A 25371-nucleotide genomic window follows, 5' to 3' on the forward strand; every position below is an offset into this window, starting at 1 on the left:
GTGGGTCACAGGAAGGCTCTAGATGCATCACCACATCCAGGGCCAGATTAACCCATAAATGGGCCCTGGCTAAGGTAAATGTACACTTCTCCTGGCCCAGTGCAGAGGGGAGGCCCCATGTGGGGAAGTTGGAGAGCGAGCCTGCCTCACAGGGGCAGTACTAGGGCACGGGGTGGGTCACAAAAAAAAAGACAAAATGCAGCTGGTGGGGCACCTTAGTAAGAAGTTTGGGAACCACTGCTCAAAATTTGGTCCTATTCTTAGTAGCCAGTCACCCTGATAGGGAGGCAAGAAAATGTAGCACACATCCAATTTGCACTTGGTGGAAATAACTACACTAGTGCAATGCAGTGCAGTGCAGTTGTAGCCATGTCAGTCCCAGGATATTAGAGAGACAAGGTGGGCGAGGTAATATCTTTTATTGGACAGTGGAAAATGAGGCCCATTGACATCAATGGAGTGACGTGTAATTTCCACCACTGTGAGTGATGGGTGAATCAGACCCACAATACATAGTTTTACAATGCAAATGCACAATCTGATTTCTGATGCGCTAGATGTGGAAATATTCACTGTCGATTAATTTTTGCAGTCTTCACGGATTTGAGAAATCAGCAAAAGTTCACTTACAAGCAAGCAGCTGCACTCACTGGGAAAGACTGGGAAGGCGTATGAAAACAGGTGTGCAAAAGGAAGCAGTTCTGTAGCCTGTCACTGTTCTTTGGATGGGTAGGGGTTTTGTTTCTTTGCACAGCTAAATGGAGTGCTGCTGGTCTCTGAGATTAAAATTAAATTAGGTTCAAAATATTCTGGTGGTCAGTGGATTAAGAGACTCGTTATTATATGGTCCATGGCACTTCTTCAAAGGTCTTTGGATGACAGCTGCGGAGATGGATCGGTCTGAATGGTGCGGCACAGAGCAGTGTGATTTACAGTGAGCTTCTCTGGCCTAATATACTGGATCTGACTTGGAAATCAATTCAGCCTGCCCTGCACATTGGTGGCGGAATCTTGCGGTCACGTGACAGGCTCTCCATGCAACCTGGGTACCAATGAAAACTCTAGGGGCTGCCAGGAGGATTCAGAGTCAGTTTGCCTGGGGGATTCCAGAAAGGGGGGGGGGGGGGGGCTCTGGACGAGCTGACGATACACTCTGACATCCCTGCTGACTGCAGAGCCCTATGGGCTGCAAAGGGAGTTGGGTCTAGACAGACAAACAAGGATTTTTCTCTCCCTCCCACCCCCACTCCCTTTGCACCGTTCACACACGATGTAAGTGGCCAGGAGCGTTCTGTGCGCGCGACTCCGCGCTGCCTGCGGACAAGCCCCCGAGGCAGGGGCTCGTTCGGCGCTTTGGGGGCAGCAGCCTGGATGCCGCATCCCCTGTAGCTGCCCCTCCGCTTGGGCTTTGTTCAAACTCAGCCCGGCGCTTCCCTTGCAGCGGATTTCTGCCCCAGCCCAGCCCCGCTTGCCTGGCTGAGCTTGGGGGGGGTGGTGGTGGGGGGGGAGCGGGCTGCGTCCTCCCCCCTTGCTCTGCCTGCGATGCTCCGGCTCCCGGGCCCTCCTAGCTGAGGAAGGTCCTGAGCCGCTGACGTCTTCCACACAAAGGCAGCGGCAGGAGCAGCAGCAGCGTCCGGAGCTGCCCGCAGTGGAGCGCTGTGCAGGGAGGGGGGCGCTTGGCCAGTGCAGCCGCCCCCCCAGTGCCAACCTGCTGCCCCCTTGGCAATCTCAGCCCGGCACCATGGGACCCTGCGGTGGCTTCCAGCTAAAGCTGTTCCTCCTCCTCCCTGCTGGAGAGTCTCTGCTGCAGCAGACCAGCCTGACATGAAACGGAAAACACACACACACACACACACACACAAACAAAAGACAGGTGGCAACTTCAAGGTAAGCGATGCGCCGGCCGGCCGGGGCTGTTGCTTGGCAGAGCGGGTACGAGTCTGGAGTCCTGGGCGTGGGACGTGCTGCCAGACGGGGGAAGAGGGTTTATTTGCAGGGGATTGAGGGGAGAGGGACTTACCAATAAGAAAAAGGGGTCCAAAGCCTGAGCAACCCCCCCCCCCCATGGCATCCCATTGCACAGCCAGGCAGGCTGATCCCTGCTATTTCCAGCTCATAGGAACGTACCCAGCTCTCATGTCTTGGGGGCATGGCCAGGGGAGATGTTTTCAAGTGGGGGTGAGGGTTTCGGGGGGGGGGGGGAGTAGTCCCCAGTGTCTACCTTGACCCCCTCCCCCTCCTGTTCCCCTGCTTGGGATGAATAGCATATGAAGCCCAAAGTCTAAGTAACAAGCCCTGCAGTCTCCCTGGAGCATTTTAGGCATCATTTCCCTTTGCAGCCTTGTAGGGGAAAGGGAGAGTCAGAATGTTGAAACTCATCCGGTGACTTTGGGGACAGCGCCACTTAGAATCCTGCACAAATCAGTCTATTGAGAAATGGAGGGAATAACGTTCCAACCACTTTGCCTTTTCCCAGGTGCCACTGTACCTAGCCCCAGGGAGCTCAGCAGGATTGGAAATAATGGGGGCTTGGGGATGGGGGGTGGCAAAGGGGGGACAATAACTAGTCCCCTGGCTAGAGAAGCAGAGATCACTGGATCTGCAAACCAATTTGTGCAAAGTCGGCTTTGTTAGCTCTGTGCCTTGCAAAATGGAAAAGCAAAACCCAGGCTGGCCAGAGCCAGGGTGAAATATTTTGGGGCTCATTTTTAACTTGATTCGCTATTTCAGTGTCCGTCACAGTTTGCAAGGATGCCTTGTTATGTGCAAATCACCAGGGGGAAAAAAATTTACTTGGAGGAGTTCTAATATGTTATTGACAGGACAGTAATTGCATGTGTGTATGTTGCCACTGATTGCTGAATAATAACCACAAGGAGTGATGCAGTAATAAATCAAGTAATTCATTCCAGTTTTCGAATGATAACTTGCACGTTTCCGTGTCACACTGAGGATCCAAATGCAGGGTTTCAGTTACATAACTGAATAATGAAAGTGTGAAGCTGAGCATTATTGTGTAAGGAAAATCCTGTATCAAATGGCAAACCTTGTTCAACTTGAGCGGTGACACAGCCATGAGAAAATGCTGGCTTTATTTGCAAGTTCAAACTTAATTTATGCACGGGTGGACTTCAGTAGGTGCTGAATTTTGTGGGAGTTGTTGACTGAGTGGCGAGTGTACAACATCCATAAAACAGCACATCCCGCTTTCTTTGGGCAGCCAGGTTTGTAAATGGAGTAGTTTATAAGGCTTGTTTCATACACAAGAGCCAAGAAACAGCAACTTCTTTCCAAGCCCATGTAAAAAACAAAACCAGCTTAGATTTGTAGAGAGGATGCTCTATGTATCACAGAGCACAAAGCATGCTTTATTTTATGCAGAATATGCAGAATTACAGAAAGCCGTTGGCCAGAGCTAGTGAAAAAGCCCCAGGCTGTATGGCATTCACCCTCTTAGATTCTTGAGGAGTGAATAAAAATCACGCTGCTGAGGCACACTGCCAGCATAGAATTTCATACCTGCCCCGGAGGGTGGGAGTCACTCACCACAGCTGCTGAAATCACAAGGTGACAGTCTAAATGAGACCAATGGGTCAGAGGCTGGTTGTGAGCAAGACTTGGGCTTGTGAGTGAATGGAGGAAAGGAGCAACTACGAATAGCACGGACTGGGCTACAAAAGAGCCAAAGAGTGAGGCAACAAGGCATTGTTTCCAGAGTATCAGATCCTGAGAGCGGGTGGGGTAGGAGCCAAAAAAGAGCAGCTTGAGATGCTTTGTGCTGTGAGGTTTCTGAATGCTGTGACATGAAGATGGGTTTGTGAGCACAAGAGAAAAAGAAAACTACAGTCCATTTCAACATTCTGTGTGGGTTATATCCGGCACCAGTCGGACAAACTGAAGATTTATACAGCATAGTGGGGGTGGGGGGTTGAATTAATGTTCTTCAGCACTGAAATAACTAGCTCAGTGTGTGTGAATTTATGTGAATATAGCTTTATCGATCTATCACCTCTGCAGTAGTATTATAGGGTGGCCCATTAGTCACTATAAAAAAGCAGAGAGGGCTGTTTTTCTATCAGCAAATCAAAGGCAGAGGGAAATGATGACTGTGGCAACTGCATCTGTGTATTAGCTGCACCTGCTGTGGATAGTGGGAAAGGGGCAGAGCGAATGTCAGAAACACAAATAAGAAGGAAGGAAAGAGCTGAAGAAGAATATGTGGATTGTCAGTCAGTGACCATAATTCAGGCTCAGCTAAGGAACCCTCCTATCCGATAATTATTCATGAAAGTACAGTGGTGGTACTCTGTGTCAAGTCACATGTGAGATTCATCTGCCACAGCAAAGCTCTCACATAATGGACATGGGCTTTTACAGGCGTAACAGAAGGCAGATTTGTTTACACATGTGAGTGCTGCTGAATGAAGTGGCAGAAGCAGCGGTGGTTCTGGTAAAACAATCTATTGGAGATTTTGAATTCCTAGTGTAGATAAGTCAGCAAAATCTGAGTCTGAGTACTTATTTGGGAGATGAGGAAGAAGAGAAATATATTCTGGCCCCTCCAAGGGGAAGGACAAAGAGCAATATACACAGATTTCCCACAAGGGAGGAAGTCAGAGGAGAGATATCACATGGAGGAGTTAAGTCCTATCACAACTAGAAAATAGGCAGAACATGCCCATTGCAGAACAGAAAGTAGGCTTGGGAATGAAAAATTGAATGCTAATACTCCAGGACGGCTTCTTCAGCAATGGGTTAAATTTTTCTCACATTACCATGGGAGAAATGTTCAGTGTTACTGCATGTAGGGTAAGAAAGGATTGATCTGTGGAAAGCTTGTAGCTCATTTGAACACATTGAGACTTGGACCCCATCGACCAGCGGTGCCATATGATACTATATGGATCTATGCGACGGTATAGTTGTGCTATTAGAGTTGAGAAAACCGACTCTTAGGAGAGAAAGCTCTCTAGGTCAAAGTGACCCTCCCGCTGTTAATATAATCAAGTCATAAAAGATTAAATGTTAAGTAGCACGTTTGGTCAGAGACCATATGGCAGAAAACAAGCTACCAAAACCATCTACCTCTCTGATCCATCATGCACGTAGATTCACCAGAGAGGCTTCAATTGATCCATAACCCTTGTGCACCAGTCTAAAATAGTTTCTTATCCATATTTTGGATCCTTTACATTGCTGCATGTAAATGTACCTTATATATTATACTACACACACACACACACACACACACACACACACTATACAATTGTGTTCCACATCCTGCCTTGAAACAGAATAATGAACAACTAAGACCATATGTGGACAAATGCTTGGTTACTTGGATTTGACAGCTTACTGGGTGTCATTCCAGAAAGCATCTGTCTCATGGGCTACGGGCAGTTACTGGTGGGTTTTGCCTTGACAAAGACCACACATTAGCTAACATGCTATTAAAACGTGTGAACACCAAATAAAGATGTGGTTTATGCCCAAATTCTTTTGCCTGGTTTTCTTATCTCAGACAATGTGAAAAATGGGCACAGAATATGCTATTTTACACAGGACTTGAAACATTATTGTCATTGTCAGAGTCTGCCAGTGCATGGTCTTTCTAGCAAGGATGACTGTACTGATAACATTCTTCTGGCACAAGCTCACAAATTCTGTACTCATTTTAGTACTTCCGATGAAGTCTGTATATTATGAGGATCACTACACAAGATAAACAATTTACCCAAATTAAAACCAGATGAGCCATCGCAATGCAGCTCTGTTACATACACACCAGAAGGCCATTCATATGACTGCACGGAGAACAGGCGAAAGAGAACGTGTTCTAGCTCCTAGACAGTGCACATTTATGGAAAGCCTCAGTCAGATTTTGCAGCCTGTCTTTTACACCAGAATGTTATTACTTGAATGTCTAAAGCTAGGCTCCGTAAGCTGTACCAACCCCCTAAAAAAACAGTATCCTGATTATCAGAGGTGTTGAACACTGAGACCTCCCAGTGAACTCAGTGGAAGTATGAAAATCAGGCCAAACTTTGATTTTATTAATAATATAATACTTATAGCATTTTTTGTCAGTAGATCTCAAAGCATTTTACAAATGAGGCCACTATCATTACTTCAGTTTTACAGAGGGGGAAACTGAGCCACAGAGGGGTAAAGTGACTTGCCCAACATCACCCAAGCTGGAAATAGAACAGGTGTGTCCTGGGTCCCAGTCAGATGCTCTATCCACTAGGACACGCTGCCTCCACTTATATGCAGAAGGATGGTTTGGGAGCCAAATTTTGGCTTTGGTCATCTGATAGAGGAAACCAATACCTTGGTTCTATTCTAATAATAGTTAAGGGCCAGTTTTGTGCTGTGTAGCCCACGACACAAAAAATATAGCCAATCTCTACACTGAATACCTTATTCCTCAAGACAGAGTACACAGGATGTATTCAGAACTAGAGGAGTGAATGGAATGTGACTTCCAAGCAACTTGCCCTTGGTGACTCACTGTTTGCATGCATTGGGAAGGAAATGAGCCTGTAGCAGGGGCCTGTATGGAGAGAAGGCAGTGGCATAACAAGGGGGTATTCTGTATATTTAAATGTGAAAATGCGTATCCACAGGAGGGCTTGAGAGAAGTTGTGAAGACTGATTGAAGGCAAATTTTTGCCTTTTCTGACCTTTTGTATGCTGGTGGTGAAAATAGCACATTTCAAGTCTCTTGGCAGGGCTGGCAGAGCAGTGTGGCCATATTTGACTTTCAACACCAGGCGTCCCCATGGCCTCTTAAAGAGACAGCTTTCCTCTGGGGATTACATTCCCCTCCCACCGAACTGTTACATGTGAAGTAAACTCTCCAAGTATGTTGTATTTTTGCTGGCAGTTAGAATTATTTGGGCCCAGCACTTCATGGAAGTCTCATTTTCAAATGGTGACACATCAGAGGAATACAAAGAAGGGTTGATGAAGAGGTTGTGCCATGGAGCACACACTAATGAACAGAAAAGGGAAGTACCCATTCTCCTGTCGCCCAAAGGGTATGTCTACACCCCAAATGAATGTGTCATTGTAGCTTTAATCTAGCTAGCATGGTAACAAAATGCCAGTATGGACCCGAGCATGGGCCAGTACATACCTAGTGTCCTTGGCAGGCTTGTGGGATAGATAACTAGGCCATGGTAAAGCCCAAACTGCCGCTTCCTCACTACCATTGTTACCACAGCTGCTACATGAAAGCTAGTACAGGTATGCCTACACACACTTCAGTTGTGGCGCAGAGCTGAAGTGTTACTTTCAGCCCTACTCTCTTGCCACCTAGCTCCTAAAAGAAAACACTAGCAGCCCGGGAGAATCCCAGGTCTATTGGTCTCTGAAAGTAGGGTTTGCGTTCGGTGGGACTGTTGGCATGTACTGCAGCTGCCCAATTTCTAGCATATGGGGCCAGCTGGAAGGTGCTTCTTAAATCAACAAGCCAGTTTGAATGTAGACTTGATTCCTAAAGGCAACCTAGACTCTTCCTTTGGAAGACGCTGCTGTGGCATTTGCTACCGATGCTGATATAGGCTTGTTTCTGATGCTGACAGTGGATCACTAGTGTGTAATATCAGTTCAAGCTGAAAGGCTACAATGCACTGAAAAGGAATCCCGTGTTCTAGAGCAGCACTCAAAAGTCCGGACATCTCTGACTGGGAGATGACTTTCTTATAGATAATTTCAAAGAAAAATACCACAAACCTGACTTCATAGCTTTGCCATTTGGGTAGATACACAGCAGTTTATATGGTGGGGAGAATAGTTTTAAGGGCTGGTCTAGAGAGGAGAGAGAATGGGGAGATACTACAGCACTTTGGGGAAGGATTTTTGCCATTCCTGTAAATAAGAATAATACAAAGATTGTGACCAAACACAGGAATTGCCAGACTGGATCAGACCCATCCATGGTCCACCAAGTCCAGTATGTCAGCACAAAATATTCAGATGAAGGTGCAAGAAAACAAAGAGTAGGCAGATGTGGAATAATCTGCCCCCCATGAAGATCTCCTCTTAATCCCTAATAGTTAGAAATTGGCTTAGGACCTGAAAGCACAAGGCTTTATATCCCTTCCAGCATGCTTGTTAGTTTTATGTACTATAAGTCTGGTTATTCTGGTTATCCATATAAGTGTCCATTTCCACCATTCTCCTGCCATTTACGGATGGCAAATGGGGCTCCATTCCCCATGTTTCTCTGGTAGTATGTCATAGTAGAGGACATTCTCTGCCCTTGAAGTAGCCCATTCTTCAAATCTAAGCTGATTGGCAGTCAGCCATCTCTCATTTCCTGGATGGGTTTCAAGATCTAGTGGGAATATATTTTTAAACTATTTCTTCCCCTTTCTAATGTTATTTCACATTTTATTCCTGAAGCAAGCTTCTCCTAGGCTTACAAGTTATCTTAAGCTCATAGTCCTTGAGTCTCAAAGTTAGGAAAACTCATTTCTGCAAAGCACCAAAAGAGCTGATAAAAAAATACACAATTCAATGTCAGGAATTATTTGCTCAAGTAAACTACTCAGCCAACTCCTCCCAACATATCATAGCTTGTTTACCTGAGTCAGTGGCAAATCAGATGTGGAAATATCTGTGCTTCACGTAATGTGGTGGCTGCTTTTTGGTTTAAGAGTGAGGTACTGGAATTGTAGCCACATCTGGACCTTTCAACATCCTCTTACAGATTCATAAGCCATTTTGAGAAAGTCCATTAGCAAGTATGTTAGGATTTTATGTCAGCAGCACTTTCATCTCTGTGTAGCTTGTGTTGATATTTTAGGGATAGATTGTGCAACCCTTACTCATGTTGGTGATCGCTCACCCATGAGCACACCCACTGACGTAAATGAGATTCTTTGGGTGAAATCCTGATCCCACTGACTTCAATGGCAAGCCTCCCATTTACTTCTATGGGGCCAGGATTTCACCCTTTGGGTGTGTGTGTGTGTAAGTGCTCACCAGCATGAAGACAGGTTGCACAACCTAACACTAAATTTGTATGGCTGGTTAGTCAAATTCTATGTGTGGTTGAAAGAATGTCCTGGATTCGATCTACAGGTGATTTACCATCTTTTTTGTTTGCTGTTGTGTGAACTGCAGAACTGGAGTATCGTTTTCAGGCTAAACAGGAAAACGTAGCACCTATCAAGCATGGAGACCAACCATGAATCCTCGCTCTTCCTGGTGAAGATTCTGGAAGAGCTGGATACCAAGCAAAACACCGTTTCTTATCAGGATCTCTGCAAGTCACTGTGTGCAAGGTTTGATTTGTCCCAGCTGGCAAAGCTCAGAAGTGTGCTCTTTTACACGGCTTGCCTGGATCCTAATTTCCCAGCGACTCTGTTCAAAGACAAAATGAGATGCACTGTAAACAATCAGCAATCAAAGAAAATCATGGTTGCAGCAGATATAGTAACGATATTCAACCTCATACAAATGAATGGGGGAGTGGCCAAGGAAAAACTCCCTGTTGCACGACAAAAAATGAGGAAGAAAGAATCAGTTGAGTCCTGCAGGTCTGACACAGAAATATGCAACGTGGTGGACTGTGTGACTAATTGCGAGCTGAGAGACAGAGAGTTTAACAGGGGCTACTCAGTTAGAAGGTCTTCCAAATGCAGGAAGGTGGATTGTAAAGATTGTCAACAATTTGTACCTACTTCAGAACCTAACTTTTTGCTTGGCGTTAATAAGGAAATGAAAGGCCGAGCTGCCTCGCTTGATAGGCTGCAGGCACTTGCATCCTATTCCATTGTTAACTCTCCACCCTGCGAAATGCAGAGCACATACTTCCCAATGAACATTGAGAACGAATCAATCTCTGACCAGGACTCATTGCCTATCAATGCAGCTATAAAAGAGACTTTTATTTCGAATGATGAGCCGTTTGTGTTGCAATCATGTGTACAGAAAAGGAACATATTCAAGGAAGATTTTCATAATCTTATCACAATATCTCCCAACTTAATGCCACCCAATAAAAAGCCAGAAGATGGACATAGAGAGTCTCAGAACAGGAAAGAAACCTCCAAACAGGGTTTCTTCAACCACAGTTTTGAAATGCCGTACAGCAGCCAGTACTTGAACCCAGTTTATTCTCCTATACCAGACAAAAGACGAGTAAAACATGAAAGCTTAGATGATCTCCAAGCTTCTACATACTTTGGCCCAACCACTGTACTTGGGTCCCAAGATACAAAAAGATGGGCAGGAAAACCGAGTAAACAAACTGCATGGCCAGCAAAAAGCTGGAGCTTAAACACGGAGGAGGTACCTGATTTTGAAAGATCCTTTTTCAGTAGGAAGCAAGCTGAAGAGAAGCAGCGATATCAGAGTTCAAACAGCCAGTCACCAAGTTTTCCTGCAGCAGATAGGCACCAAACCTATCTCAATCCCAAGGATCAAACACCGATTATGCAGGCTAACTATGCCATGAAACAAAATGGACACAAACCCAAGGAAATTCCCTCCATCGTAGACATGGAGAAACACGAGCCAATCAAAAAGTTTAGGGATAAAAGCATTAACTGCACTTCTGTTCAGCTGCTAAGCATTGACAAAACCACCAGCGTTGGGACACAAACAGAGCAGCAAGGGTTGGAACACAAAAAATGCAAGGAGTTGTGTGCTCCAAGTCAAGCTAAGTATGGAGAGAGGCATTCTCTAAAGCAATCAGATGATGACTCTGAAATTGTGAGTGATGATATCAGTGACATTTTTCGGTTTCTGGACGATATGAGCATCTGTGGATCTACAGGAGTCATGCAATCCTCCTGTTACAACAGCACTGGGTCACTGTCTCAGGTACGTAAATCTGACTGTGAAAGCTCTCCTGAACACAATTTAACTAAAATAACCAATGGGAATTCTAGTAACAAGCTAGATAAAGTGGTCCGATCAGATATCAACAATACAGATGATGAACTAAAAACTAGTGTCTGCAAGTTAGTTCTCAGGATTGGTGAAATAGAAAAGAAACTAGAATCTCTGTCAGGTGTCAGAGAAGAAATCTCCCAAGTCCTGGGAAAACTAAATAAGTTGGATGAAAAAATTCAGCAGCCTGAGAAGGTCAATGTACAAATAGATCTTAATTCCCTGACGAGTGAGGTTCAGTCAGATGAGAGCACCTCTCCACGGGTATTTCAGTGTCATAATGCTTCTCACGGAGGCAAGTTGGAGAATAACCCAGACTGGTGCTGTTCTGATGCCAGCGGAAGTAACAGCGAAAGTCTTCGGGTAAAAGCCTTAAAAAAAAGTTTATTTACCAGAAGGTCCTCACGGTCACTGACTGAGGAGAACAGCGCCACTGAATCCAAAATAGCAAGTATTTCCAATTCTCCGCGAGACTGGAGAGCTATCACATATACCAACCAGGTTGGCATGACAGAAGAGGAGATGAAAGACAGAGGTGGAGTTGAAAATAAGGACTGGCACAGGAAATCCAAAGAGGTAATTTCTATTTAAACTTACATAATAAGCTTTTTAAAAAATAAAAATAAAATAACCACTCTAGATATGACTGTCTTTGGTGCTATATGAAGCTTCAGGGCTTGGTAATACTCTGCCTACTGTATTAGTCTTCTATAACTACTAGTCTTCATAGTTATCATAATTGAATGATTTCTTGCCTATACTTCCCTGGCAATAGCACAGTATGAAATGGTCAAGTTGTTCCTGAAAGCAACCCGCTCTTTAGAAAGGGACAGATTTGAATGACAGCTTCAGGAGAGAATGTCATTCATATCATGATCACTGGCGGAATACGGACACAGAATAATTAAATAAGTGAAAAGTGCATAAGGAAAATTGTGACCGTCTGAAATACTCTCTTTTTTTTAAAGGGATATAGTAAAAAGTCCATTTTGGTAGCTTCTCTCAACAATTATATAGTTAAAAGAACCAGAAAAAGATACCACTTGCTCTGACTCTCCTAAGGAAAAAATCCTAGTTTGCGTACAATAAAATACAAACTGTTATTACGCTTCCTTTTTCCTCTGACTTTCACAGTCATTTACATCTCTCGTAACATGTATTTTAAGTCTCCATTGTCTAGACTGCAACATTGCTGCGGTTCCCTTTCAGTTACCCAGGAGGACTCGGTTCCTCCCTCCCTACAACTAACCACTCCCACCTTTGGAAAGGCTATCCCTGCTTCAGCAGCCCCTCTGATTGCTGCTCAGTTTAAATCTTGGTTCCTATACTGAGCAATTTGTATTTCACCAAGATTAGAGCCCAATAGACAGGGCTGCTGGGTATTGCAACATTTCTTCAGAAGTCAGGAACGCATTGCAGGGTGTGCTGTGGCCTGTGAAGGAGGAGTTCTTGGAGGGAATGGGGGGGTCAGAGACTTCCTGGGGAGAAGGGAGAACCAGGGGTTTAGTACATGTGTGTGAAATGAGGGAGAAGAAGCCAAAGATTTATTGGAAGGTTGTAGAAACACGGTGGGGAGGGACCCTCAGTAATTTGAAGCATCCAAACTTTCATAGGTTTATCAGAGCCAGAGTGACCCTCTGGACCTTTAGAAATTCTCTGATCACTAATTAGAATGTGATCAAATGAACATCTCTAACACTGGAGCAACATTGTGGAAAGTCTGGTATAAGGGTAACTGTTCGTATATAGAAAGTATGGTTCCCCTTCCAGTCAGTGTCAGTGCAGGGAGCAGAGTTCCCTTGGTAAATATGTGTCTTCAAACAGCCCTCTAGTCCAAAGACTTTCCAAACCAGCTTGTCTTCTCTACAGCAAAAGCATCCCAGAGGGATTTATCTAACCTGTAAGCAGTACTAGGACAGTCTGTTGGTGAGAGCCAGGATGGAGATTGGATTAAGGCCAGCTGAAAGCTGGGCTCCGGTTTGTGGGTTTGTCATCATGGCTTAGGCAGTCTCGAATGGTAGAGGTGAAAAGAATCTCTCTCCCCTCTCATATTTAAACTCCCCTCCCACCCCCCCGCAATTCCTCTTTCTTCTCTTTTGAACCTCGTTGCAGGCAGACAGGCAGTATGAAATCCCGCAGCCACATAGACTCTCTAAACAACCAAAAGATGCTTTCTTGATTGAACAAGTCTTTAGTCCTCATCCCTACCCTGCATCACTCAAGTCACATATGAAAAGCAACCCACTCTACACAGACATGAGGTTGACAGAACTGGCTGAAGTTAAACGTGCCCAGCCATCATGGACCATAGAAGAATATACCAGGAACTCAGGAGATAAAGGCAAACTTGCAGCTTTGGATCTACAAGTGAGTCCCGTTTGTTTCATTTTAGTGACATGATTGTGAAGGCTGTTTAGCAGAATGTTTATGTAACGGAGGATTTGGATAGTTCAGGAAGTTGAGCCTTCAACTTTTAGATTGCTGGCTCAAGATCCATCCCAGGTCAGTAGTGAAGAACAACTATTAATGTTCTATCACTGTTCTGTGACCTTTGAAATAGTTGGTGGTCTCAGTCCATTTCCTAGCAGACAGTTGTCTATAAAACCACCACCACCACCACTGTTGGAACCTCGTTAGACGTCTCACAAGAGGGGTTAAGGAATGAATGGACATAGGGAATGAACTGAGCATTTATCCCCCAAATGGTGGTTATACTAGTTCAGTTTTGATGTGCGTTAGTAATGTGGGGTGGGGCAGAGAAGCTGGTGCTGCTGCTGCTTCTACTGTACTTGTTCTGTGCGTATTGTACATGGAGAATGAGCATGCAGGGCTGTCTGTCTAGCCCATTTCACAAGCATGAAATTCACTAAAAATAATTACGGAACACATTTTTAAAACTCTTTTAAAATTGAACATTGTTGTTATGGCTTCTGGAGTGAATACGAGAACAATAGTCTCATGAAGAACTGCTTCCTAGATCTTGCAAGAGAACTACCAGCATGAACTCCGGACTTGTGTACATGCAACAAACAGAGCAGGGTAAATTATTAAAGGACATGGGTCCAAAACTCAAACATGGATCCAAACATTCTCAGACCCTGGGAGGTTTGAAATCCAAACCTGCATGGCACATGGTCCCTACCTTCATAACAGACTGAACCAAAACTATAGAACTGAGCATTCCCAAACTTTGGGATATTCTAAATCTGGATCCAAATTATCCCACCTCCAGTGAAAAAGGACTGAAATGTAATTAGCAAGAAAATGTTTGATCATTAATTTCACAGAGAAATGTATAAAATGCCATTCAAACCATGCTAAGGCAGTCACACAGAGACTAACATTTGGTGACAAAACACAAGACAGACTGTTACACAAGAAATCAGCTTGGATTTCATGAGTGTAGAATGTGGGATAAGCATTTTCTAGACCAAAATATGGATTGTTTCCCCATATGGAGCACTGCAGGGCTAAGAGTGCCACCAGCATCACTTCATGTACCTTACACAATCTGATATCAAGAGTTAGACAGCTCTAATTCTCTGCTGTGTCTGAGTTGTGCTGTAGTGGAGAATGATGGCTGTGGGGAGCTGGTTGTGTTTCCCTGATCCTTGGCTGCCTGGCCCTTGTGGAATTTAAAGCATCAGGGGACCACTGAATTTCCACCACTGGCATAAAGGTGGCATACAGACTTTACACTAGTAAACCCTGCTCTGGGGTTTTTGTTTGTTTGTTTTGTTTTGACGGGGCGGCGCTCGGGGTTTTTTTTTTTTGGTTTGGTTGGTTTGGCGGGGTGGCGCTTGGGTTTTTTTTTTGTTTCGGTGGGGCGGTGCTTGGGGGGGGTCGTTACGGTGGGGTGGTGCTTGGGGGGGTTGTTTTTGTTTCGGTGGGGCAGCGCGCAGGTTTTTGTTTGTTTCGGCGGGGTGGCGCTCGGGGGGTTGTTTTTGTTTCAGCGGGGCGGCACTCGGGGGGGTTGTTACGGTGGGGCGGCGTCCTTTTTTTTTTTTTGCTTGGGGCGGCAAAAATGTTAGAGCCAGCCCTGGGCATAGTGGAAGTCCCCAGCACCACACTCCCACCCCAGAATATCCCTGACATGAGCCCTCCTCCCACCGTTCTGGGGGAGGAAAGGACAGTGTCAGCTACCACAGGACCTATGCAAAGGGGGTTCTCCACCAGCCGTCTCTGGCCATTTTAAGGCTACTTAAGTGATCTTAGCAGACCAGAGAAACCAGCCAGTATATTTTGACGATCACGTGTACTTTGTATTTCCATGACGCAATAGCAACAACTTGCTCCTCCGCCTCCAAAGAACTGTCAGATTACTACGTCTGCTCTGCAAAGCCCATGTCTAGACCCTATAATGAAGCTTACTGACAACCTTAACCTGGAAACAGACACACAGTGATGTGTGTTTTCTTCCCAGCGACTGACTTTATTAGAACTGAATGTAAATACATTATGCTTTAATGAACATTCTTATGGCTGGCAATGAAATGGGGAAAGAGCTGATTAACAGTAATGGGCTTTTTTACTAATGCTTCTTCCTCCTGAGGTCAGTAACAGGTCAATATCGAGGTTGGTAGGTCCAAAATTAGTTGCCTTGAAAGTACAGCACAGTTTTGTTTTAATTTAACATGCCTTTCGGAGCTTTATAAACCTGTCAGTCCTCTTCCCGCTATAAAATGAAGGCTTCAGCATTCTCTAGGTTTATATTCTCAGCTGGGTGACCCACTCATAAGACTGTTTTCAAACTACAATGGGGAACATATGTATATCCCATATGACATATATGTTGGGTGTCCATAAGATCCCACTGCTCTGCTATTCTTATGAGGAACCAGGGTACAAGAATCCTTCTTTCTGAAGCCTTCAAAGAACAAGTCACATTTATTTTTCAATATACTATATGTTCAGAAGAATAGAATAGGCAGAGCAGAGAAACAGTATGCATGTACAAACTCAAACTATGCCAATAATCTGATTTTTGGCTGAGTGGCATTGGCAGATAGATCTCCATTAAACAATGTTAACTGTTACTTGATTCTAATTGTCTAAGTGTTGCTATAGTAGCTGTAAAATCACTTTTTCCACAGACCAAAGTAACTCAGTGCATAAAGTAAATGGGAGGAGCAAGTTTCCAGACAGTAGCTACAATACCTGAATTAGCCAATGAAGGGCTTGATCCAAAGTCCATAGGAGTCTTTCTGTTAAGTTCAATGAGCTTTGCATCAGGGCTATAATGGAGTACAAAACCTGATACAACTATAAGACGACGATCTCACTAGAAATTTGAAAAGCATTATTTATTTATCAATCAACAAAAGAGGCCTTTTTCAAAACTTAAAATTTTTGCAAAAAGCTTTCATTTTTTCAAAATGTTAAATTTTTCATCAAAATAGTTTTAAATTTCAAATTTTGAAATTTGTTTTGTTTTCCCTTTCCTGCCCTTTTTCCTTTATTCCTTTTTGCAGTTGAGTGTTATAGAAGGAATGATGTCTAGGCATTTTTCCACTTTTTCCTTTTGCCGCTTTGTAACTTTTCAAAACTTCCTCAACTTTGGAAAAGTTACAGTGTAGCAAAAAGAAAAATAGCAAAGTAGGTGCCCCCACCACCACCAAGAAACCTGAACATGTCTCATTTTATTGCACTCACTAGCAAAAAGGAGAGGAAGGGGAAAAAAGAAAATTCAGATTTGTTCATATACATACATATGTAGCCGTGGCCAGCACATCGCTCGCCCGCGCCGCTTCTCGCCGCCTCCATTGGCCCGGGACGGCGAACCGCGGCCAGTGGGGGCCGCGATCGGCCGAACCTGCCACGTCAGCAGGTAAATAAAACTGGCCTGGCCCGCCAGAGTGCTTACCCTGGCGAGCTGCGTGCTGAACATTGCCGACCCCTGATATATATATAATAAACACCAAACATTGTTCCGTTTTGAATCCTGCAAAATGGAAACCCCTCTGGAATTTTGCAATTTTTCACAAAATTGTTTTCTGTTTTTCAGCCAACTCTAGCTCTCACCTTTTCATTTAATCATATTACCTTTAGAAGAAACTGTGAGTATGTCTACACTGCAATTAAAAACCTGCAGCCCAAGCCTGGAAGTCTCCATTGCAATGAAACAGCCCTGAAGCCCAAGCCCCACGAGCCCAAATCTGCTGGCATGGGCTCGCTACAGTTGTCTAACTGCAGTGTAGACATACCCTGAATGGTTCAATGGCAAAGTCTATTAGTTTTTAAATGTACTATTAGAATAGTGTGAAGGATAATGGAAATCAAACCATTAAAACATGAGCAATCAACACTGTAAATTACTGCCAGTGAAACATACAGATTGTGCCCTAAGGATCAAATACTGGGGCACAAAAAGACATCCATACATGCTGATGGTGAAATTCTGAATATGAGGGTGTGATACATGGGAGTAGAATGTGTGCTGCATGGCCACTTTTCCTCCCCTCACCACCAAGCATGTGGAAACTCCTAGTGAGCACCAGTATAGTTGTGTGTCTACATAATTTTGGAGGATGTGGCTGGGCAGAAAAGGTAGAAGCTGGGAAGTAACCACTCTGCCCTGCATGATCACATGGAAAACCCGTGGTACTTGTTTCAAATTTCTCCTGATAGTTGCAGTATTATATATTCAGATCTTGCAAGGGGGGAAGCAGTCTGCATCTGTGAACTGGGGGGGCTAATGGCAGCATGGCCACTAAACCAAACGTATGGTCATGGTGGGGGGAGGGGCCTGAAAATCACATGAAAGAGGCTCACCTTTTGTGGAGATGCTCTGAGTTCTCCTAGTGGTCTGACTGGGCTTGGCCACGGTTCCCAAGGTTCACATGATTGGTAGCCCAACGCTAGACATTACTGTAAGCTAGGGTTTCTGTAGTAATTTTTGTCTTGATTTGGTACATCCTGAGAGTTTCTATCTGTAAAGGGGATCATTGGGCTTTAAAGGAGAAGAGAAAATGTGAGATCTTAACATCCATATGTTGGATGTGTCTTTCTAAAATAAACACACACACAAAACCCCCCTACCTTACTTGGACCATTATGTACAATGCACTATTCGTCGCTAGAGAATAGCCATGCAAGAAATTGTATGAGGAAGATGAGGAGACCTCATCAATGAGGTTAGGGTTATCTCTGTAAAACTGAGTTTATGAGCCTGTTAAGAAAAGTTTTCCCATCAAGTAGGTTTTAATAATCTCACAAATGATAATGGACTAACGACCACCTCCATTATTCAATGGATTAAAGAGGTTTTACTTACACCCAATAAAGTTTCCAGGAACCCAGTAATACACAAGAGACTTTGGAACCTTGGGCTGTTGTTATGACTTGGCAATATGTTGTCATCTGTTTCAGTGAGTTCATGAAGTTGGCAGAGGGAAAGTTTGTGACATTGAGACAGCAGCATTAACTTGACTTTATCTCTACAGTAGACACATAACCAACTGTAGAAAGCTTCAGTCCCGCCTGAATTATTTTGACAGAGCCCAGAGAATTAATTTTTTTTTTCCTTTTGACTTTTAGACTCAAGAATCTTTAAATCCCAACAACTTAGAATATTGGATGGAAGACATTTATACTCCAGGCTATGATTCCTTATTAAAACGCAAAGAAGCGGAGTTCAGAAGAGCAAAAGTCTGCAAGATAGCTGCCCTGATTGCGGCTGCAGCTTGTACAGTTATCCTGGTCATTGTAGTTCCCATTTGTACTATGAAATCATGAATCTGTGGACAGCTCGTTGAATTCCAACTGTGTATGTACATTCCAGATATCTCATTCTGTAGTTTAAACACCTTGTGGCAAAATTGTAACAATTTGCTGGGGAAGAATGTGCTGAGATATCTGGTGAATAGTGTAAAAGACAAAGATAAAAGAATACTCTTCAAAAACTTAAATAACAAAACACCTGGGCAGAGTTATGGTAACTCAGTTCAAATTTTAAAAGGTGAGGTTTCCCCCACCCCCTAAAGCATCAATATACCGTTTTACAAGACTGGAAATGGATGAGGATCCAGGCAAAAGAGGAAAGTTGTCTCAGCCATGTGGCATTTAATGAAGAGATGGATATTTGGCAGTCGCACTGTATAGAGGGGAATGTTCTATATGCATTTCATTAGGGAGCCAAGGGAAATATTAAAGCTCTCTACAATGTGAAAAACTATGAATGTATTTTATTTGTTTTGTAGTATTTATGTATTCCTTGATCATTTGATTGAAAGCAGATTGAAAGTGATCATGAAAGCAGCTCATGCCTATGTTCAGATTCAGCGAGGGCTCTTTATTACTTGGTCTTGCCCTGAGACCCGTTTTATTATCACTGAGTACTTAGGTGAAGTGCCATGTGCTGCAGACCAAAAAGATTATGTTTTACAGCAATCAACAGGGGTTTCAGTGGCTTACATTGGAATAACATTTGTGAAGAGTTGGCAAATGCTCCCTGCCCAAAGGGTATTCTTTACCTCCACAGACAATGAAAATGTCTTGATTTCACTCCTTCCAGCCAACTGAACTGGCAAATCCAAGTGACGCCTATTGCTCTGTTGCTGTTCTTGCAAATGTCATCTGAACAGTTCTAATTTTGTCACAAGTCTTCGTGCCTTTTAGAATGTAGATTAATAGAATTGTTTAATTTTGATATTTTTAATCCATAACATAAATCACAGCATAGTAGGTAACCAATATGGATTATTTTCAACACGCCTTCTTTACAGTTTTGAGTGCTTACCAAATAGCAGGCGACTGAGCACTTATATTAAGGGCGCAGTTTTTCAGCACTAGTGGAAACTTGCTATTAATGCAATACATTCTACATAGGGGTTATATAGCTTCAGTATTAATAATGAACTTAAAGAATAACATTGTGACTCTATTGTACAGCAAGCGGAATACTCGGTCAGCGTGTCCTGCCAGAAACATTGATTTAATGCTTTAGCCTGAATCTGGGCTACAGGTTAAGGGAAGACTCAAATTATGACCTAAGTATCCTATTTAACCCATGCCTAAAGAAAACAAATACCTGTACAATACTTCTCTTGAGTCAGATAGGAATAAATAGAAATTTTAAAAGCTCTTTTCAGGAAATAACATGATCTTGCCCTTCCTATTTAAAAAAAAGGAAACTTTTCTTAACACACCCATAAATAGGTTACTTTGATTTATTTAAATGCAGTTCCCAACCTGATTATGCAGATGTGTGAAACTCACATTGCTCACCGTGGGTGGGTATTTCAGGTGTGCCACTCCCTCACTTTTCACCTTTGGTGGTTGAAAAAAGTGAATGAAAAGGTGAGCGGCAAGAGAAGATATATGACCATTTTAAATTTGCATAAGTTCCACCCCCTCGTTGGAGAACTATTCATGCACTATGTTTTATTTATGGATAGGAGACATCAGCCACCATTGATCTTTCAGCAAAAAACAACAACTAACTTCTTATATATGACTGGATGTCACATCCATGTATATCTTATAAAGATCAGCTCCTAATCTTGGATCTGCATAACCCTGAATTTTGCAGGAGTGCAGATCATGATGCAAATTTTCTGGTTTGGGCTCTTTTCTAATATCAAGCTTTCTCCTTGGACTAAGATGCTGCAGGGATGGAGACAGTGTGGTAACAGAGGGCTTCATTTTTCATTGGGTGGTACCTAGACTTTAGAGATTCACGTTATAAAAAGTGATAATTTAGAAACCACAGCATTCGTAACAGTATTACCAGCACTGTTACACATCTGGCTAAGAGCTATTGTCTTAAAATAACTAACATAATGCAATGAGGCCTGACATGTTTTACCCAGCATCTGATTCTGTAAGTACAGCAATTCATGGCAGGTGGATCCACACAGTCCTACATAGAGAATATACATTAGGTGAAATTTTGACCATATTGACCTGCAAGAATATTGTGGTCAATCTTGTGAACCAGTTACCAAACTAGTATATACTGTATACTATATGATAGACTTTTGTATTAACAAAAATTAAAAAGATATAGGTACATTGTAATCCTTGGTGTAACTGAATAAAGTGTACTAGACAGTGTTACTCAATTAAAATAACAATGAACATATTGAGTTGTTTTTCGTATTTATGCCTTATAAATAAAATTGTTATATACATTATGAAATGAAACTGCAAGTAATATAAAAGAAATTACATTCTGGGGGATAATCCTGCTCCTCCTTACTCAGGCAAAAGAAGTCAGCTGGATTACTCATGTGAGTAAGGAGAGAGAGCAGGATCTGCCCCCAATAAAGTTTATAGGGTTTTCTTTTTCAAAAAATGGGGCATTGGGTTAATGTAACATGTAACAAATGATTTTCTTTTATAAAATTATTGTACAACGTTGCCTTTTGGTTCATTTAAATATAATACAAAATAAATGTGAACATTACAAGTGTCCTTCTAAGTCTTCATGAAATATATAAATAATATGTGATCATTATGTCACTTTTCCTTTTTTCCCCAGGGACATCAAGATGCTCCCATGGTGTGAAAGTCTCAGCGCTAGATAACTAAACAGTCTATATAGTTTTTGGCAGGATTTTTAATGGATTTCTCACTTATGAAATAATAAGATGGCAAAAGATGATGAAAAATTAATTTGAAATAATAGCTCCTTTGCATAAAATTCCCAGGGTTTATGGGAGATTATTAGCTCTCTGACTCTAATAATATTTCATTTGATAGGTTATTTCATGACTGAGTTATGCCATATCATCAATTATTTTAACAGGGTCATAATTAATATTTTGGTATCTACTCCCCATGTACATTTACGCAGACACTGTCTGTTGTACGTATTAATACGTACCTGTAGCATATAAATACTTACATGTCAGTAACTGAAGAAGAACTCTGTGTAAGCTAAAAAGCTTATTGCTCTCACCAACAGAAATTGGTCCAATGAAAGATATTACCTCACCCATCTTGTCCCTCTAATGTCCTGCGACCGACACACAGCTACGACAATACTGCCTACACATATCGGCAGGCAGTCTGTTTAGGATCTCTATAGAGTTTTAAATGCTGCTGGACTTTTTAATTAAACCTGGATGTTTAAGATTACCTGGTTTTAAAGAGATAAAAGACAGTACTGCACCACATTGATGATTTTCTAGCACCAGAGACTGTAGAGAGAAACTTCAAAAGATACCTGACAAAGTTGAAATTAAAACATACCATAAGATCTTGGCCACCTCCTCTTTAAGGAAATACCCCCTTTGAAGGCTTATTTCCAAATTAGCTTAGCCTGGTAGCAGCGGAGTCTTTAGAAAAAACTCCTGAGAGATCCATTAAAAAAAACCTTGTCTTACAAATCTGGTGCAGGATGGAGGTTACTGGTGTGGTGGAATGTATTCAATTTCATTCCCATCTTTGCATCTCATTCAGGGCCTAATCCTGCAGATGCTGAGGGCCCTCAACTCCCAAGAAAGTCACAGCGTGGAGAGTGTACAGTACATTGAAGGTGGTGCTTAGCACCCTGGAGAATCAGGCCTGAAATCCGTCACTTCAACACTAGAAGAAATAAATTGTACCATTTCACCTATTCTAATGGGGCAAATCCTGCCCCTTCCTTCCAGTGATTGCACGCAGTCTGAAGGGCAGCAGAACTGGCATGGGGGGAGAGAATGGGACAGCAAGATGTGGCAAGTTCCATGTTGTCTCTGTGCAACCCCTGCAAGCCATGGAGCTGTACGGCACAGGGCTGCATTCACTAATTTCCAAAAAATGAGATTGATTTGAAAATAATCATACTTTCATAAAATAACTTCAGAGTCATTTTATTGGGTTTTTTTAGCCATTAAGGTGAACCCAGATTATGTTTTCAGGTTTTTCTCTGTAACCACAATGGCTAAAAACTTACTTTAAAAAAAAAATTGATTGTATGAGAATCTCAACCTTAATCACATGAATCCAGGGACTGAAGGTTTAAGAAATACATCAACTATCACAAGCCTCATGATTAAAAAAAAAAAAAAATCACAAAAGTTGGCCACACTGCACATTTGTACAGAGTGGAAGGGTGTTTGAGGGGAGCTACACTGATTTAAAGCCCCATTCAAAGGGCATTATGCTATGGAGCCTATTGCAGCTAGTAGTGCCACTGATTCTCACGTAGTGTGGGAGAAGATGCCACCTGCAATAGCGCATCTGTGCCAAAGACACAATCCTGTGGATTTTGCACTTCTTTGAATGTATTGTTCATAGAAATCAATTGTTCTGCATGAACACACACTTTATTTCAGATATAAAGGGATACTCAGAAAAAATATAACTCATAAAAGAGTCACAAGCAAAGTACTGGATCATAGGGCTAGATCCTGCCCTTTCATGTGCTCATGTGACTGCATCCCATTGAATTCACACATCAGAGGTCAAAATTTAGCCCCCAGCCTGCTGAATTGTCTACCATATGTTCCTGTACAAAGTAAAGGTCAGTTTCGTCAGTGTACTCTTTAAAGAAAGACAAGCATCTTTGGGAGTTTTTCTAAAGGGGCACTTGCTTTCAGCTAATTTTCTCTTTGTTGTCTTCGCAGGATAGAATGTTAAATCTTACAGTATTGCTGGAGTGTTAACTGTAAACCCAGCTTGATTGCTCTGATTCATTATCGGAAATATGGACTCCTAGCTCACGGTAGGCTGCATGGAAGCATTCCATAGCCACACCTCTACTCTGCCTCATACCTGGAGCCAAACGCTCGAGAGAGAGAAGTGAACGGTCTCCATGCAAGTCTCAGTCATGGTCTTCCAACAGGTAAGTCCCCCATTTTAAAAAAATTTTCCCCCTCCCCCGGAATCAGAGATCACCGTTTTTCAGCATAAGCCATGACTATGAGAGCCAGAGGCATGAGCCAAATGATCCAAAAGCAATCCTGGCTTATGCCTTTTTACAGGTAGAGGTGGAATGTGGTCTAGTGGATAGTGCACTGGATGGTGACTCTGGAGATTTCGGTTCTATTCCCAGCTCTACCTCTAGGCTGCTGAGTGACCTTGGGCACGTCATTTAAATTCTTTCTGTGCCTCATATTGATATTTCTAAAGCACTTTGAGATCTACTGATGAAAAGCTCTGTATAAGAGCTAGGCGTTATTTTTATTAACCCTGCTTAATTAATGGGAATGGGTATCCAAATCCCTTAGCTTTGAAAATTTCACCCTGCAAGCAGCTTTTTGTTAGACCTTTTGTGGCTTTACTGCAGTTTCTATTAAATCGGCTCAGACCTGTTTGGAAAGTGAAAGTAGGTTGGTTCATTTGCCCCAGGCCTTCAGACTTTTGTAACAATCATGCCCCAAGATCCATGCACAAAGGGGACCCAGAGCTTCATAGATCTCCCCATGCTGTGGGTTAGGGAGCCATCTCTGCAACAAGGGATGTCCTTTCCCCTCAGATCGACTGAAGGACTATTTATAGGTCCAGGTATCCATGTAGCAGAGGCACAAGATGGGGTTAGATGCACATGGTTCCCCAACGGGTTCATAGAGATTGCCCTAGTCACATGCTACAGCATTGGGCTGGGTTTCATTTCCATTCTCTCTTTTAACTGTGGGAAACCTCTTAAGTTAGAGAAGAGAGGGCCGTGGGGACATCATCACTTCCTGGGAGTGGAGAGAGGCAGCTGGGGAGAAGTATGGAGGCAAAGGACTTTTGTGCAGAAGGGCCTGGCCTCCAGTTGTACACCACTGGAGATGCAGGTCTGTGGGCAGGCCCCAGAGCCTGTTCTGGAGGCGCTGCTCTGGTCCGTAGATATTTGGTCAAGGGTGAAATTCTGCCACTCCCCAAAATGAATACAATTTTCCCAGAGTGAAAATGTGTCATATGGAAGGTGAGGGAAGAATTCTGTTTTGGGACAAGCTGTAAGGGTATGTCTACATAGTGAAGAAAAATCTGCGGCTGGCGCTGCCAACTGATTCGGGTTTGTGGGGCTCAGGCTGCAGGGTTGTTTCATTGGTGTGTAGACTTCTGGGCTGGAGCCCAGGCTCTAGGACCCTCCCACTCCACAAGCTCTTAGAGCCTGGGCTCCAGCCCAAGCCTGGCAGTCCACACAGCACTGAAACAGCCTTGCAGCCCAAGCCTGAGTTGGCTGGCACAGGCCAACTGCAGGCATCTAGTTGTTGTATGTAGATATATCCTAAATGTTCAGACCTTGGCCATGGGTCAAAATTCTACACAGGCACAAGGCCTATATGTCACTCATGCAGTATCACCAACACCAAGCATTCAAAAATCATGAGTCAGACTCCAGAAATCAAGAGACTGCCTGAGAAATCATGAGATCTATAAACAAATTGGGGTTTCTTTTTATTTGCTGTCTGGTGTTGGAGTATTTAGGGCTCACATTTTCAGGCTTTTCTCCACAACCAGGAGGGCTAGAAAGTTACCTATTTAAAAAACAAAAAGTTGAGATTCTCAGGTAATGCCGTGATGCCAACAGCTGGGGCTCGAACAGCAAAC

The 25371-nt window shown here is 43.1% G+C and overlaps 1 protein-coding gene across 3 annotated transcripts; it reads left to right on the top strand.

The window, feature by feature from the left end:
• Window positions 1-1086: 1086 nt before the first annotated feature.
• Window positions 1087-20986, top strand: MINAR1 (membrane integral NOTCH2 associated receptor 1). Of its 3 annotated transcripts, none has more exons than XM_065559309.1 (4): window positions 1099-1887; window positions 9091-11481; window positions 13018-13272; window positions 18442-20986. In XM_065559309.1, exons 2-4 carry the CDS (start codon window positions 9184-9186, stop codon window positions 18637-18639), a joined length of 2751 nt encoding a protein of 916 aa, XP_065415381.1. In that variant the 5' UTR covers window positions 1099-1887; window positions 9091-9183; the 3' UTR covers window positions 18640-20986. The 3 variants fall into 3 exon arrangements, with proteins under 3 accessions (XP_042712602.1, XP_065415381.1, XP_005301747.1); XM_005301690.5 differs by having other exon boundaries at window positions 1100-1887; window positions 9133-11481; XM_042856668.2 differs by lacking the exon at window positions 13018-13272 and having other exon boundaries at window positions 1087-1887; window positions 9133-11481.
• Window positions 20987-25371: the final 4385 nt, after the last annotated feature.

The sequence above is a fragment of the Chrysemys picta genome, chromosome 10 (assembly GCF_011386835.1).
Source record: "Chrysemys picta bellii isolate R12L10 chromosome 10, ASM1138683v2, whole genome shotgun sequence".
NCBI lineage: Eukaryota > Metazoa > Chordata > Testudines > Emydidae > Chrysemys > Chrysemys picta.